General features: G+C 41.9%; 1 protein-coding gene across 1 annotated transcript in view; it reads right to left on the bottom strand.

Annotated features, from left to right (window-relative positions):
- The window catches only part of LOC137450774 (connector enhancer of kinase suppressor of ras 2-like), a 199,007-nt gene that overhangs the window by 120,669 nt on the left and 62,001 nt on the right, over positions 1–16,337 (bottom strand). Inside the window, exon 2 of the mRNA XM_068157671.1 lies at positions 5,709–5,872. Within this exon, the coding sequence (XP_068013772.1) occupies positions 5,709–5,872 (164 nt within the window). The remainder of the gene's footprint in view (positions 1–5,708; positions 5,873–16,337) is intronic.

Raw genomic sequence — 16,337 nt, 5'->3', positions numbered from 1 at the left:
GGCTGCGTCGTCTGCAGCAGCACTCACTTCAAAATAAATGACTGCAAGCTGCTTTCCATCTGACCCAGAAAAGACTCTTACTGATAGCTAAAGCAGAAATACGTTAGAGGGAAAAAACAACATATTTGCTTGGTAGATATGGCTCTGTGGGATCATGGAATGGTTTGGGTTGGAGGTGACCTCAAAGGTCATCTTGTTCAAATCTTACTGCTTTAGGCAGGAACATCTACTGAACCAAGTTGCTCAAGGCCCCATCCAACCTGACTTTGAGTACTTCCAGGGTTGGAGCCTCCACAAGTTCTCTGAGCAGCCTTTTCCAGTGCCTTGCCACCCTCATGGGGAAGAATTTGTTTCTAATGCCTAATTTAATCTGTAACATGTAATTTGAGTCTGGTTTGAAGCCGTTACTGCTTTGTATAAAGGCATGGAGGGACAGGACAAGCCTCTCTGGCTCTCCTGTAGCCCCATTCAGATACTAAAGCTTGCTATAAGGTTTCCCCAGAGCCTTCTCTTTGTCAGTCTTAACGACCCCCACTCTCTTGGCCTGTCTTCATAGAAGAGGTGCTCTAGTCATCTTCATGGCCCTCCCCAGACCTGCTCTAACATTTCCATCTTCTTCTTGCCCCAGGGGCTCCAGAGCTGGACGCCACTTCAGTTGGGGTCTTATGAGAGTTGAGTAGAGGGAGGAATCCTCTCTGTTGACCTACTGGCCACAACTCTTTTGATGCAGCTCAGAATACAGTTGGCTTTTGGGCTGCAAGTGCACATGGGCAGCTCATGTTAAGCTTCCCATCAACCAGCATACCAAATCCTTCTCCTCAGGAACCGGGCTCTACCCATTCTCCTCCCAACCTGTTTTGGTGCTTGGGAGTGCCCCAGTCGATGTGCAGAACAATCCCATGTCCCATACATTGCTAAAAAGAAGTAGTGAAAATGCATGCACATAAAACTCAGGTCAGTTCTAAACACGTTGACCCACAGGTGACTTTATTTCTCCTTCTGCCAGGGAAACTATCATGCTTGGGTTGCAGAGAGAGAAATTTTCTAATCTTTCTTTCTCCTTGAATGCTATCACAGCACAGTGCCCAATTTCTCTGGCTGAATGCTTGTGAATTAACAGCACTCTTAATTACTTTAGATACAATCTACATTGGAGCTTGCTTTTCATTTTGCATTCATTTTTTCTTCCATTCATTATCAAAGGCTGGCTTCCCAATAGACTGTTTGTGTTTTAATTTGTGCAGACTTTAACAATATACCTACTCCAATACTGCCCTAATTAAATTAAATTTCCTTCCACAGGTTTGAACAGCTACCCACGTTGACCTCAAAGGTACTCTTTTCTTCTTTCCAATATATCTTGATGTCCATCAAAGAATTCTTTTCCCCAGGCCCTACTCCTTCTCCAGTCTTTGTGCAACTAGTCCTCCAATAACTCTCCAGATTAGTATTTCAGCTTTGAGAAAAATTACAAATTACCAATCCTAAGTGGTGGCCTTTTTAGTCTGTGGATGTTATTTAGGTCACTTGAAATAAACAACTGCAGAACAGATTCTGACCACAGTAGTAAGGAAGGACTTTGCTCTTTCAGATAGGACTTTCCCTGCCCCCCCCCAGCTATCATTCCCAATTTTCTTCTTAATTAAGTCACTACTCAAAAATGTCTTTTTAGAATGGTGAGAACAAAGTACATTCAAAGCTGAATGTATGGCTCACCTATGACATCTCCTTTCATATCACAAAATTTCAATCCCAAGAGCAAATTTAAGACAGCAGCAGTACTTCTCTACCACAGTGAAAGACACTCTCACCTTTCACATTCCGACTGCACCCTTTCAAACCCCAGATTATTCTAACATTTTAAACCATTTCATTTTTAAGGTAAAATGCATGCATTTATATATCACCATGCAGAAGTAGATGCATTTGGTACATCTGCACAGTGACAGGTGCGTCAAATACTTTCATTTTTCCCTGTTTACATTTCTTCCATCTCTTCCTTTCCTAGTGCAGGCCATCTTCTTCCAGTACAGAATCTTTTCTTGATAGGATGCTCACATGTGAGGCCTAGTTAAAGCAAGCTCTGAATTCAGCTTTCTTTCAAAAGAAAAGTTAGGGTCTGTGATTGTTTTTAGTAACATCTCAGTAAAATAATTTGGAGGGCAAGTGTGTAGTAGTAAACATTCCCTGCCTCTAATTTTCACCTGAGAGTTGAGTTACCAGGTGGTTTAGGACCAGGAAGATAAAACACAGGAGGTGCTTTGTTTTTTCCCTTTCCCTTTACCCTTAGATCTCTCATTATGGGTCAGCACTAAGCTCTGTATGTGCTGTGTAATGGTTTGCATCAGAGACATTGCTCTTTGATTTGTAACCCCAACCAACTACTCCCCACCCCTCCAAAAGCCAGTGGGCTGATGGCCAGGCCCTTAGGGAAAGCATATGGAAGCTATGGCATCGCAGCATGCACTTTCAGTGTGTTCCAAGAGCTTGAGCTAAGGCAGTCAAATTTCTCTGGGTTTCCTGAAGCAACATAGCTGTTTGCAGCTACAGTCGTGACCAATTCCTGATGCATCACTGAGCCTAAGCTTACCTGAGAGATTTCTACAGTACATTGGAGACGCTTCCGTTTAGCGCATTACACAACCCACCCAGCTAGGGGGGAATGCAACATCCTGCTGATACTGCCTGGGAAAAATAGGTCACATAACATGGACACTGCCAATTGCCAAACTGAAATCAATTAAGAAATCCATGTACAGAAAACAAACAATCAATGCTCATCGGCACAGCCCAGTGAGCGGATGCTATGCAGAGCACAAAGCAGTACTGACATGTACTGATACAAACAGGAATGCATCTCCCCGTGATCCAGACAGGAAGGCAACACAGTGCATGGTGTGGGACTGGGAACACAGGCCTTGCTGAACGGGGCAAAGAGAGGGACAGAGAGAAAGCACAGACTACTACTCCTGCTGGTACTGCCCCTCCACATGTAGAATTTAGATCAGACTGAACTGATATTTCCCCTCCACTTTTTTTTCCTAATAAGCTTGGAGAAGTTTCTTGTCAAGCGTGTATGTACGAATCCACAACTGCACTCACATTGTACTCTCTGTACCCTCTCCTTACACACTAACATGCTGCAATGTTCCATTGACATCTTCCTGCCTAAGGCTACATTCTACCTTGTCATAAACTGCATTAAGTTGGCTGATAATGAAACTCAGGAAATCAAGGATAAAATTAGATGCTCCTTAAGACATTTTTATTCAAATAATTTGTGTTAGCTTCTGTTCAGTAGGATAAGCAAAACACAGATAGCTCATACCCCCTTTTATTTTCTTAATTGCTTTAAAAATAAGGCCTTCCCTCTGCTTTTTTTCAACGGGAGAGTACAAAAACTCATTACAGTGGTGAACTCCAGTGCACTATTTTCACTGTTCACTTAACTGGCAGTGAGATTGTAGTGCATTGGAATAGAATAGAATTAACCAGGTTGGAAAAGACCCTCAAGATGATCAAGTCCAACCTATCACCCAACACCATCTTATCAACTAAATCATGGCACCAAATTAGTTTGGACTGATGGGGTTGGAACAAAAGATGTTCACATCCTTCAGCAGGAATTTGCAGGAGGATTAGGTGTGTGCATCTGAACCCATTCTTTGTGCATAAGATAAACCAACATCTCAGATGACCTTGGTGAAGACCACAATTAATCTATTAATGGTTCAGGATTTAGCACAGGATAACAATCCAACTGTAATATTTTAGAAGCATATGTCAGTTCCTAATGAATGGTAGGAGGGCTGATGCTCCCTTTAATTATTGTCATTATTGAAGAGAATTAAAAGAAATCCATAATGATGCTTTTTGATTCCATAGATTAAAATTCTTAGATATTATTACAGATTAAAAGGAGATACTAGACTTAGTCTTGTAAAACTTTTACTTGTGATCCTGGCTCAGGAAGAAGCTGCAGGACTTGAAGAATGTGCTGTGCACAGCAGCAAGGCAGAAATGTCAGAAGCAAGAGAATGCCCCTAAGAGCAGAGCTGCAGGCAGTAGACTCACTCAGCAAAATCCCACAGAATGGGCAGAAAGATAACAACTTAGAGGCAAAAAAGAAAAATCAAGTATTTCAGAGACCCTGAGAATGGAAGGGTAAGGGCTGAAAGGCAGGAAGCTAAATAAATGATAGCAGGAGCTGGAAAATCCCCATCTGGCTTTAAAAGAAGAAATAAGGTCATGAGGTGGCACAGTAAGAGAACTGCCCTGTTGACCAACAGCAGGGCCAGAAATTAAGAGATGCAGGGCCGTTGTTTAAAAGAATACAAATAATTAAAACTCAGCAAGGGTCCTCCTGAAGAGCACACTTGACTGAAGGGCCTTCTTTTTCCAGAGGAAACTTCTTGGGTCTGCTATTTCTGACCACTGTCAGGGCATAGCCCTGCATTGCTCTTTAGATGATATAACAGAACACTATGGGGTATTTAGGTTCCTTTCAGGTGGAAAACAGTGTTTCAGAGAAAAAAACCTCTTGAGGTCAAGTTTAAATGTTTCCAAAACAGAAAAGGTTTTTTTGGGTTAAGCAGTATGCAGCAGCAAGGCCTGAAGTGTTTCTTCGACTTGAGATATTGTTATTTAGTTTATAGGAGTGGATCTCAAGCTATGATAAGTAGATTTTGCAATATGAAGTACTTTCAAGAAGCATATGCATAATAAAAGGCACTTCATACTGCTTTTGCTTAGATCAAGGCTATTTTATCCCCTTGTTTTCTATTGTACTGCTAAGTGCCAGTTTCCCTGTTGGAGACAATTTATCTTATCAGGACCCCACTGGATAATCTAGTTTGTTCAAGAGCAGACCTCCTGATAAAGTAGTAAAATACTGGCAATGTCCTGTGCAATTTACCTATGTAATTTTGCTGGTTTGCTTTATTATGTGCATTAAATATCCTTTCCCCTGTTCCCCTACACAAAGTTCTTTTTAAACTTCAGGATTAAATTAGTATGTTCCATTTTATTAGCTGGTGGACATGAAATAACACAGGGGGAAAAGAAAAAACAAAACCCTTTTCTGATAATAAAAACATTCTTAAGAGGCTACCTGAAATAGTAACATGTCACATGAAAAACAACCCCAAACAAACCCAACTGTGTTCTTCCAAATTTGCATGCTTGCAGCTTGCTAAACCCCCCAAACTTTACACTGACACACGTCTGAGCTTTAGATAAAGCCAGTTTTATCATTCCAATCCTGTCATAAAGCTCATTTTAAACAATATTCCAGCTTAATTAGCATTACCTTCTGGCTCCCTAGTACCACCCCTTTGAACGCTGGCATGGTTAAAACACTCAGGTCTACTTGGTTTAGGATGGTGTGGCAAATGTCAGTGAAATACGAGGGCATATGGCATATAATTACAGAACCATATGGATGCCAGTAGTGATAGTCAACAGTATCTGAATGCAAGCCTGAGAAAGGTAGAGGAAGAGCAGTAAAACACCAGCATACATAATCATAAAATGGATCTATATAGCTTCTTTGCAGCTGAAAGAAGCCTGTGCATGGCTGTCCTTTAACAAAGCAAAGCCACCTATGTTTGTACAAGCACACAGCTGCAGTGTGCAGCCCACGTTCATTTAGTTGTGGTTCAGAAATTTATGACCCCAGATTATTAAGATGAATGAAGTAAACTACTCACCAATGCACACAGCAGATCAACTGCTTCCAGTATCAGTTCTTGGTGGCCAATGCGAGTGACTCCCAGCTCCTCAAGCTCCTGATGGGTGATGTGGAGCAGCTGTTCCCCATTGATCTTCTCTCTTTCAAAGTTTTTTATGTATTGCTGGAGGCAGTCGTCAAGGCCTAGTTAAAAAAAGGCACCAACATGTTCAGAGAATGGACATAATCACTCCTCTGTATCACAGAGAATCACAGACAATTCTTGGGAACAAAAATATAATTTCTTGCTTGCATCTATTATGGAGAAAGGGCAAAAAATTGCAGTTTAACTTACACAGTATGGCACATCCAGCTGCACAGAAAAGTTTCATTACTGACATTATTTGCACCACCCTCACGGGGGAAGAATGTCTTCCTAATGTCTAATTAAAGTCGAGCTTCTTCCAGTTTAAAGCCATTAACCTTCATCCTATCACTACATGCCTTCATAGAAACTCTCTATCCAGCTCTCCTGCAATCCCCCTTCAAATACCAGAAGGCTGCTATAGTGTCTCCCCGGAGCCTGCTCTTCTCCAGCCTGAACAACTCTCAGCTTGTCTTCATAGGAGAGGTGCTCCAGCCCTCTGTCCATCTTTGTGGCCCTTCTCTGGACTCACTCTAGTATTGCCATGTCCTTCTCGTGTTGAGGATTGCAGAGCTGGGCACAGCTACTGTAGGTGGGGTCTCATGAGAGGGGAGAAGCCCCTTCCTAAATTAAGTATTCAGAGCATTCAGAAACATTTAGAAGATACCAAATGAAGGTGCCAGCAACACAGTTTATGTATGGCACTGTTTATGTTATGTATGTAGTTTATACACTAACCATGCTTTTTGGGCCAGAGAGAGCTTATGACAGAAGAGCAAAAGAAGGAATTTATGCTATCCAAAGTGCTCAGTAACAGCTCCCCAGGCCATCTTTAGAAGCTTTTACTTAGTGGTGCGAACAGCATGGCAGTGGACCACAGAACACAGAAAAGTATCATTAAAGGAGCAGACTGCCTCATAGCGTGAAAGCATCAAATAAATACACACACAAAGAAATATTTGTCCCCTGCCCTCTGTTTTTCTGTATCAAAGGTATCAAAGTGTTCCTTTTCTGGCAACATAAAATGTTGTGTTGATAACTCTGAGGTGTTACAAAGCAAGAATTTACGTGTCAGTAGTTTCAGTCTTTGTTATCGTGGCTATAATTGCATTTAGAATGAAAATATCAAAGATGCCATTAGAAAGAGTACAGAATAAGCTCACTTAGATTCACCAAAGCAATATTTATTTCCTAGACCCACTTAGGCCTCACTATGACTCTTCCTGCAATTTTTCTCTGTAGAATTTCCATTTACAGATCCAACTGATGTTGGTTTAGATGCACAAATATAAAGCAAGGGGCAGCAACTCTGCTTTGAAAGTAAATAAAATGATACAGAATCACAGGATTGTCAGGGTTGGAAGGGATCATCTAGTTCCAGCTCCCCGGCCATAGGCTGTGACACCTCACACTAAATTAAGTTGCTCACAGCCACATCCAGCCTGGCCTTAAAAACCTCCAGAGATGAGGCTTCCACCACCTCCCTGGGCAACCTGTGCCAGTGTCTCACCACCCTGATGGTGGAGAGCTTTTCTAACATCTAATCTAAATCTATCCTCCTCTAGCTTGGATCCATCCCCCCAAGTCCTATCACTACCCAACACCCTAAAAAGTCCCTCACCAGCTCTCTCGTAGGCCACCATTCTCAAGTTACCCAGTGTCAGCGTCAGGCTAGGATCACAGAAGCTTGCAGTTCTGTCTCTGCAATTTCTTACTTCTTTTGGGGACAGGATGTAACAAACTCATGTATCCTTCCCAGTGCAATAACTTTATTCATAGAACAGGGTTCAAACATTTCTGCTTTATTTTAAAGCTGAGACTTAACACCCATGAATGAAACTATGATGAGAAATCTGCCCTATCCACTTTGAAGTAAAAGAAATTGTACTCCATCCATGAGGGCTATGAAAACTTTCTCTGTGTTCCAAGAGTAGAGCAAAAACAAACATCTCTGATGTGTTTACTGCAAACTATGATTTGGCAAATAAGGCACATTGAAAATTGCCTAAATCAAGGCAACATGGAAAAGAAAGGAGGCAGAAAAAAAGAGAGAAAGGGCAAGAGAAGAGAGGGAGTTAGCTGGAAAATGTTTGCTTTCTAAACAGCTTAATTAAGGAAAAAAAGAGACCATTAAAAGAACAAAGCAAGCCCCCACGTTATTAAAAACTCCTCTGCAGAGCTGGCTGAAATCAGATTTAAGTATTAACTCAGAGCCAACATTACAAAAGAGATACTATCTGCTGTGGGTACAATAAGACCCACTGAGATTAAAATGAATCTTCCCATTGATGTCAAATGACATCAGGTTTGGTTTACATTAAAAGGACAAACATAGTTGCTGCGTTACATAAAGATCTGTCTCTTTTTCTCTGGCATTAGGCAGGGAGATTGAACAAGATGACTATGAAATTAAGTGAAGGAAAAGCACAGGTGGGAGCCCTCTGTGCAGGAATTCAAATCATGCAGACAGGGCAGGAATGCAGCGACAATAACTTTATCAAGTGTGATCCATCACAACACAAATGTTATTTCTCATTTGAAAAGTCTCTGCTTCCCAATTTTTCATGACTCTTTCCATAAATTATCCTTATTATCTTATTTTTCATACATTTTAAACAGATTTTTGTTACTTATTGCAAAATATGCTGGGCTTGTCAGCTATCCTAAAAATTCCTGCCCAGATGATGGTTTTGTCCAGACTACATCATTATTCCTACAGGAAAATATATGGCAGGTGGCTACGACGAGAGAACTCTGGCTGTGAAATGAAGGGGTTATGGGGAGGGCAGACAGGAAAGGTCCTGCCAGTTCAGCTTGTCACAAGCACAGCTGCTCTCACAAGGCCATTCCTCTGATATGCTCTGATACAAAAATGCAAGATTGCTCATTCTGGCTTTGGGGATGAAAGAAGGAAAGCAGCTCAGAGGAACCACATTTACCAGCCCTGACTTCTACAGCTTAGCACTGATGCAAGGGACTGTTAAGCCATAGATATATAGAAAATATAATAATGTTACAGAATATATAATTATTATATAATATTATTTTATATATGTATATATAATTGTCATAGCCAGTGTGGCAAGGAAGTCAAACACACTTTGTTCTGGGGAGACCCCACCTGCATCCAGTTCTGGAGCCCCTATTACAAGAAGGATCTGCATGTGCAGGAACAAGGGCCACAAGGATGATCAGGGAGCTGGAGCTCCTCTCCTGTGAGGACAGGCTGAGAGAGTTGGGGTTCTTCAGTCTGGAGAGGAGAAGGCTCCAAGGAGACCTTTTGTGGCCTTCCAGTATCTGAAGGGGGTCTACAAGAAAGCTGGGGAGGGACTTTTTAGGATGTCAGGACTAGGGGGAATGGAACAAAACCAGAAATGGGTAGATTCAGATTGGATGTTAGGAAGAAGTTCTTCCCCATGAGGGTGGTGAGACACTGGAACTGGTTACCCAGGGAGGTGGTGGAAGCCTCATCCCTGGAGTTATTTAAGGCCAGGCTGGAGGTGGCTGTGAGCAACCTGATCTAGCGTGAGGTGTCCCTGCCCATGGCATAGGAGTTGAACTCGATGATCCTTGAAGTCCCTTCCAAGCCTAACAATTCTATGACCTTTTATATTAAGATTATTTTAAATAGTAAAAGCATACAGCAGAATGCTGAAGCCACAATGGCTATGAGGGCTAAGTCATAAATGCAAATGTCTGTAGAATCTGGGTCTACAGGACAAAAGCTGCAAGTCACTCAAATGATCTCTGTTTGTTCAGGATTACACTCGGCTCTGCCAAGAGCAAATTAATATTCCCATTAATGTCTCTCATTCAACTAATCAAAGCTATACAACCATCATATCTCTGTTGTTGCAGAATGCTGATTTGTGAAAAAAACAATAAAATCAATAAATCAAAGTGAAATGGGGACAAACTCCATTTTCAAGTGCTGTGTGCTGGGGGTTGGAGGAAATCCACAACACTGCTGTGCCCTTCACGAAGATAAATGCAAATGGTGACTGTGCTTGCTTCTGAGGGCAGATATCTTGTATAATATGAGCACAGGGCACAGCAGGAACATGCCAACAGCAGGACATGAGTCTCAGGAGGGTGAGCTGAGTTGTGAGGCACCAGGGTCATCTAATAATTCAAAAGAAAACTGTACTGAAACTACCTCTGGGTGACAAGAATAAAAACAAAACAAACTGCAAAAAAACCCCACAGAGGACAAACACTGAAGAAGGGAACAGAAAAAGTGAAAGAAAAGCAGAAGCTGTGGTCCCTTTGAGAAAAGGCTCAGAGAAGACAACTGCTGAAGAAGGTCTGGAACCATAAGAAAAGAAACAACTGTTTGATTCCTGCGGGTTTTTGCAAGTGACATTCCACATGACCATCCAAGTAAAGAGGACTTCAGCTGAGACACCTGACCTGACTTCCCCATGGCTTTTCTTCCTAGGCAAAGTAACTTCGCAGTGCAGCAAATGAGCTACTCACTACTCAAAAACATAATCTGGAAATTATCTAATGAATTGGGGGAGGAAAACAAACTTCTGCTCCTCTCACAACTTTCAGTTTACACACTCAGATCTGCCTAAATACATCTAGTGTCTGACAGCATCTGTAGGCTCAGTCCAAATGATCATTATTGCAGAATGAATAGTTGTGGGGGTGGTTTGGTTGTTAAAACAACCAAGCAACAACCCAGTGGTATTTTATATTTAAGCAATATGCAGCAGCCCACCAGAAAGATCTGGAAGAGATTGACTGTTTGGCTAACAGAGAGAGGTAGGTGGTGAACACATGCCTTTCCCTAAATGTAATTTTATTGACTACACACATCAATTCATGGATGTTCTTGGTCAAAAACCTCTTTGATTTATTACACTGGGCTTAGGCACAGTGAATCTTTTCCAATTCTTATATAACTTGCAACAATGAAAATCATCAGGTGGATATTTTTTTAGTCAAAGATGTTAAAAGCTTTTCAAGATTCCAACAACTGAGGCAAAGGCATAATCCCCAGCACCATGTTCATGCTAAGCTGACTCTCAGCTATCAGTTATTTGTTCTTAAGCTTTTCCAGTAGAAAAAAACCCCAGCTGTTTAGAATGCCTGGAGAAAAGGCTCTTCATAGCCCCACAATTCAGAAAGAGACAAAGGGAATGTGTTTGAAAACACTCTGAAACAGCAAGCTTGGAGTGCTTCAGACTTAAACTTTCCTGAAGTTTGAAGTCTGTTTAAAACTAGAGAGCATCATGCAGTGTTTTGTACCTTTGATGCCACAAACTTGATCTATAGCAAGACTTGCCAGATGACACAATTTCATATAAAAAGTTCATTAAAAATTCATAGCAGGGTTGTGCAAACACATAGAAAAGAATTAAGATTATTCTGGAAAAAAACCCCACAACACAATCCCTCGATTCTGGCATTATCTGACCTTTAAATGCTTGGCTGTGCAAGCATAATGTGTTTAAAGGTTGCTTCCCGGATGAGTTTCCCCTGCATCACTCGAATGTTCACCCACATACAGACGATGTTTCAGATGCAAATACAGTGGCAGGCTTCTGCCACTTGAATTTACAGATCCATCATCTGCTTGAGCAGGAACCAGAGCAGGATCAGAGCTTGGAATAAATGTTTCCCAGACACCAACTGACAGCAAAAATGTTGACTTCCATTCCAGGGTTCAAAATGGTTTGAAGTTTACCAGATGTAAGCTCTTCCACTTCCCTCAGACCACCGGCCAAGAGTGTGACAGACCACGAGCTACTTCTTCCACTCCTATTTCCCTTTCCTTACAGAGCCAGGCTCCACATTTGCCCTTCAGGGCTCTCTGCAGACATGCTCAAGCACCAGCAGCCAGCCAGCCCTGCTGGGCTCTTTTCCAGGCAGACCATTTCTCCCACTGGTGGCTTTTCACGTAGAGAACTCCCTTCTCCTCAACCTCTCCTTGTCTTTGTCCTGCAGCTACATCCCACACACCAGCCAATATCACTGGCCCAACAGTCCTAGTGACAAGCATCCTCTCCCCCTCCTAATTCTTAATGCAAAAATCTCAGTTTGCCCTTTGCAAATCCCTGCATTTCCCCAACTGCCTTCATCTACTGCCAGCTTCCATTTCCAGAGGTGACATTTCTTCTCCTTCCATCCAGCCCCTATTCTTGTCTTTTTGAGATGTGGATCGGGCAGCTTCCCCTCCTCTCTACAAGCAGGGAAGCAGTACTGCGAGAGCACAAGCTGGAGGGCGATGGCAGCTGCCAGCCTCAGTTCCCTTTCCCTGCCCTGAACAGGTCAGATCATCGCATGCAACAACAGATCTCCTCAACCACCAGCAGCTTTGGCAAAAAGGACACAACCTTCAAGAAATGTAAAAATCCAAAGATCCTAACCCTATAGATACCTTCCTCCCCTCCTTCCAAAGTGCCATCCTCTCTCTGAATAAGGACAAACATCACAGCCACTGCACCAGGAGTGTAGTCTGAGACAGACTTCCCCCACCCCCCCCGCTCCAAATTCTATCCCATACGAAACCCAATGGGAATACTACATCACCATCCCTATATTTTATCTCAGCATGCCCCATGCAATGGGCTTTCCCATAATCATAGTGTCTATAATTACAGCTCTTTCTGGCAGCAATTTGCCAAGCTAACTGTATTAGCAAGACAAAAGCTGTGCAGAAATTATTAATATTTTAAGACTTCAGAGTGTCTGAGAAGGTTTTATGAGAGAATGTGCCAAGCAGTATTAATAACAAATGAACAAACTGCTGCACTTATAAAATTTGATTTAGTGATACTCCAGCACCTTTAAATGAACATTCCTATACAGGAAGAAAACGACTTAATATAGTTCTGCCTTCATTATCTGTGCCTGACTATTAGGAAGTGAAGATTTTCTAACTTCTTCCTCCAAAACTGACAGGTGCTTCTGAGTTGTGGTAGAACCACAGAGAGACTAAAGAAGCATTTTAAAGAAGCTTGCTGAAACTAGATGTGACCTTAAAGATGTCTCTGGAGGAAAGAAGTGTCACGCTCAGGGAACGTATCACATTTTCAGGCACAAGAGCATGCTCCTTGCTGTCACAACTCACAACAATCTTACCCTCAATATGTGTCACTGAGGCTGTGGCTGATGGATTCCTCATAAAGTGATAAAAACCAGAAGCGTCTTTATTAGCACTCTGAGCTAATGAATATTTCAGCCCTTTAGCCTCATTAATTTTCTGCTGGATAACAATGTAAAAAAAGCTTCCAGCCATTGTTGAAAGAGTGTGGCTGAAGAGTGACCTGGAAGAGCTCATAAGCTTCCAAAAGGCAGTACGCTCGTACCTCCCATTGATTTGGTTAGATGCTTCCATGTTCCAGGGTGACCCAGCTGAGAACGCTTGGACACCGGATCTGTCTCATTACATTCATTTTAAAAGAGAAATGCTTTGGCCAAATGCAAGGCAAGTGCTTCTATCTTTTTCCTGCACTGGACTCATGTAACACATTACTTTACGTTTTTGAGACAGAGTTTGATGAGAATCTCTTCTGGCAGAGGCACTGGTGCCAAAGTGGAGTGGTACCCTTGCACACCCTGCTCCTTGTGCTTCCTGTGACTGTGTATGGCTGCCCAGTGAATTGGGTCAGGAAGTGCTCTGTGTTAACTTCACTCCTTTCTGTTACCAGCTATTTTTAACTGGTGCAAACGAGGGGGAATACACCCATGGATGAAGGAGCAGATGCTTAAGCTGGCACAACTGTCAGCACACATGCTTTTAAAACTACACCGTCAGAAAGCCACATTTGAGAATTCTTCCTCTTTTCTTCCCTCCCCCCCCCCCCCCCCCCTTACTTGCTGAGATGTCAAATGCATGGTCACTGAGCCAGCCACTGTTTCAGCTGTCCTGAAATGCACAGCAAATTTAGACACACACACACCCCTTTGAGGATTAGCTGAAGAGACAATATAAAAGGAGCAAGGATGAAATTAGTCATGTTCAGAGGAATCTTCTTCATTTGCAGTCAAACCAAATTGCAGAACCAGCATAATGAAATCCTCAAATTTACCCAGTTAGGAAAGAGCAAGTACAAGAGTTCTGGTGATGATTAAACATCTCTAGGATGAGCATGAACAGTTGGAAAAAATAACATCTACCCTGTGTGCTGGAGGGGTAGTAGATCTTGAAAGTGCAGAATTGATGTCACTGGGTTTTATATGGCTTCTTTTTGCAATAAGTACCAGAGGTTGTCTGCTCCTCTCCTGGGTGGAGGGGCAGTGGTGTGGGGGATTCAGCGAGCCTGTTCCAGCTCACTTTCCAATGTTTGGTTTTTTCTGCAACAACTGTCAGGCTGCTGGCAGAAAGGATGGAGGGGGAAAAACACAACATAAGCAGGAAAAGGGAAAACCAACCCAAAAACTACCAATAAAAAGGAACCATTCTTAGATGGAAAAAAAACCCATCAGAAAATCAAGTATCTTTCACTACAGCCTAAGCACATTGAGGTGAATTATTTCAGACCCCTGTGGTCTACTAACTGAAAACTCCTTTCTCCAGCTTCAAGGACTCAGCCACCTTGCACTCCCCACAGAAAAGTCTTCAATCACAAACAAGGTTTTGTGCAAGTAAAACAGAGATATGCTGCACTTGTCCTTGTCTTAAATGCAAAGGAAACAAAAATACTTAAGAGACAGACAACAAATCTGTCTGAACCAATTAATAGAGTGGAAGATGACTTGCTGGACAAGATTCATAAGGCAGAGAGTTAAAGTTACATGAAATAAATCCTGTCCTCAAAGCATACATTAAGTTCAGTTCATAATTATTCATAGATTGGTTTAGGTTGGAATGGGCAAAATCCTGCCATGGGCAGGGACACCTTCCACTATATTAAGCTGCTCAAGGCCTCATCCAACCTGGCCATGAACAACTCCAGGGAGGGGGCATTCCCAACTTCCCTGGGCAGCCTGTTCCAGTGTCTCACCACCCTTTGTTCTTGCTACAAACTATGTGCAACAACCAAAAATAGGTAAATAGGAATAAGTCATGAAAGAGAAATCAGACTGTAAATCCTGATGAAGAAAGAAGCTTTTACCTTTCCTTACTTGCCCCATTTTTGTTCTACACGTTAATGCTAGGTGATGACCCCACAGAAACGTGTTTTGGTTGTTACTGAACAGAAAGACAGACATTTTTATTCACTACCACTTTTCCTGTACTATCAGATTAAGATAGATTAAGTTTCTGGCTTCAACTACATGATGAAGAATATAACTACATGATGAAGAATATTACTACATCTTAAACCACCATTATTTTGTGGTTTAATTCTGAATTCTAACTGTTTCCTTGTTTGATCTGGCCATAGCTTATCCAAGATTAAATACTTCTATCAAGAAACATGAAACAGGCCAGGATTTTATCATATCTAAAGAAATATATACTCAAAAGTCCACAAATAAAATGCAATTCCAGCTCAGAGCATAAGAAAATTTCAATCCAGCCCACAAGGCAATAAAGTTATTGGTAACTCAGTAGCAAAAAATGTAAAATCAAGTGACTGAAAAATATTTAACCACTCAGTCATGTTTGAAATATTACTTAATATGCTTCTTTTACATGGAAGCACACATAAGAAGGGCACAGATCAGGTCTGAAAAATCTGAAGAATACTGAGAGCTCCCATCCAGACCTAACCACTGCAGCAGCTCCAGAGCCCACTGCTGCCAAAGGATAACATGAGAGAACTAAACCACAGTTCTTATAGCATTCTCAGACATATTTTTGTTCCTTTTAAGTCAACAGTTGAAGCTTTTTTTTCTTTCCATCAGACAAAGAATAAGAGATGCACAATATTAAAGTGCCAGTAATAAGAGCTGTCCATTAATCCTCTAAATAGAGCTGCTGGTGAAAAGGTAAATTCATTAACTCTCTGACAGTGCAGACCCACAACCTGCAGCAATGCACCATATTAACTGAGTGGGATAAATCATTTCCTTGTCAGCAAACCCAGCACAATATGACATAATGTTTCTGGGGACATTCCTTGTGGCTACTTACTCGGGGAGCAGGCTCTCTCATTAAAGCATCAAAAAAGGAAGAGTCTCTTCTGGTTTCTCCAGCATTTATTTTTCATTCATGTCAGAGAACTGAACATGGGAAGACATCAGAACTTAGTCAGCACCTTAAGTCACACTTAGGAAGGGGTTTGCTCCTGCCACCTGATGCCACAGACACAGGCAGGAAGCTGGGTCTTTGGGCACAGCCCTGAGACAACACAACTGGGAAGATCAAGCAGGACTAAGCTATGCAAAGAGTAGCAGAGGAAGTTCCTGGGAGAGGTGAGTATACAAAATAAATTCAAGGACTATAGATTTCTGTATAAAATACAGTAGCTGTAGTAAGCAAACAGCAAGGAAGTAAGACTGAAATAATCCAAAATGGTCAGAAGACTGAGCCTGGTGTGACTTTCAGATTTACAAACCATTTTGCCCTTAAGTTGTTCTGTGATCAGCTTTTCCTCAATGGCTGTTTTCCTGAACCTCTGGAAATTC

This window comes from Melanerpes formicivorus, unplaced genomic scaffold (genome assembly GCF_026170545.1).
Source record: "Melanerpes formicivorus ecotype bairdi unplaced genomic scaffold, bMelFor1.0.p_v2 SCAF_37, whole genome shotgun sequence".
NCBI classification, from domain to species: domain Eukaryota; kingdom Metazoa; phylum Chordata; class Aves; order Piciformes; family Picidae; genus Melanerpes; species Melanerpes formicivorus.
This window is presented reverse-complemented; position numbering and strand designations above follow the sequence as displayed.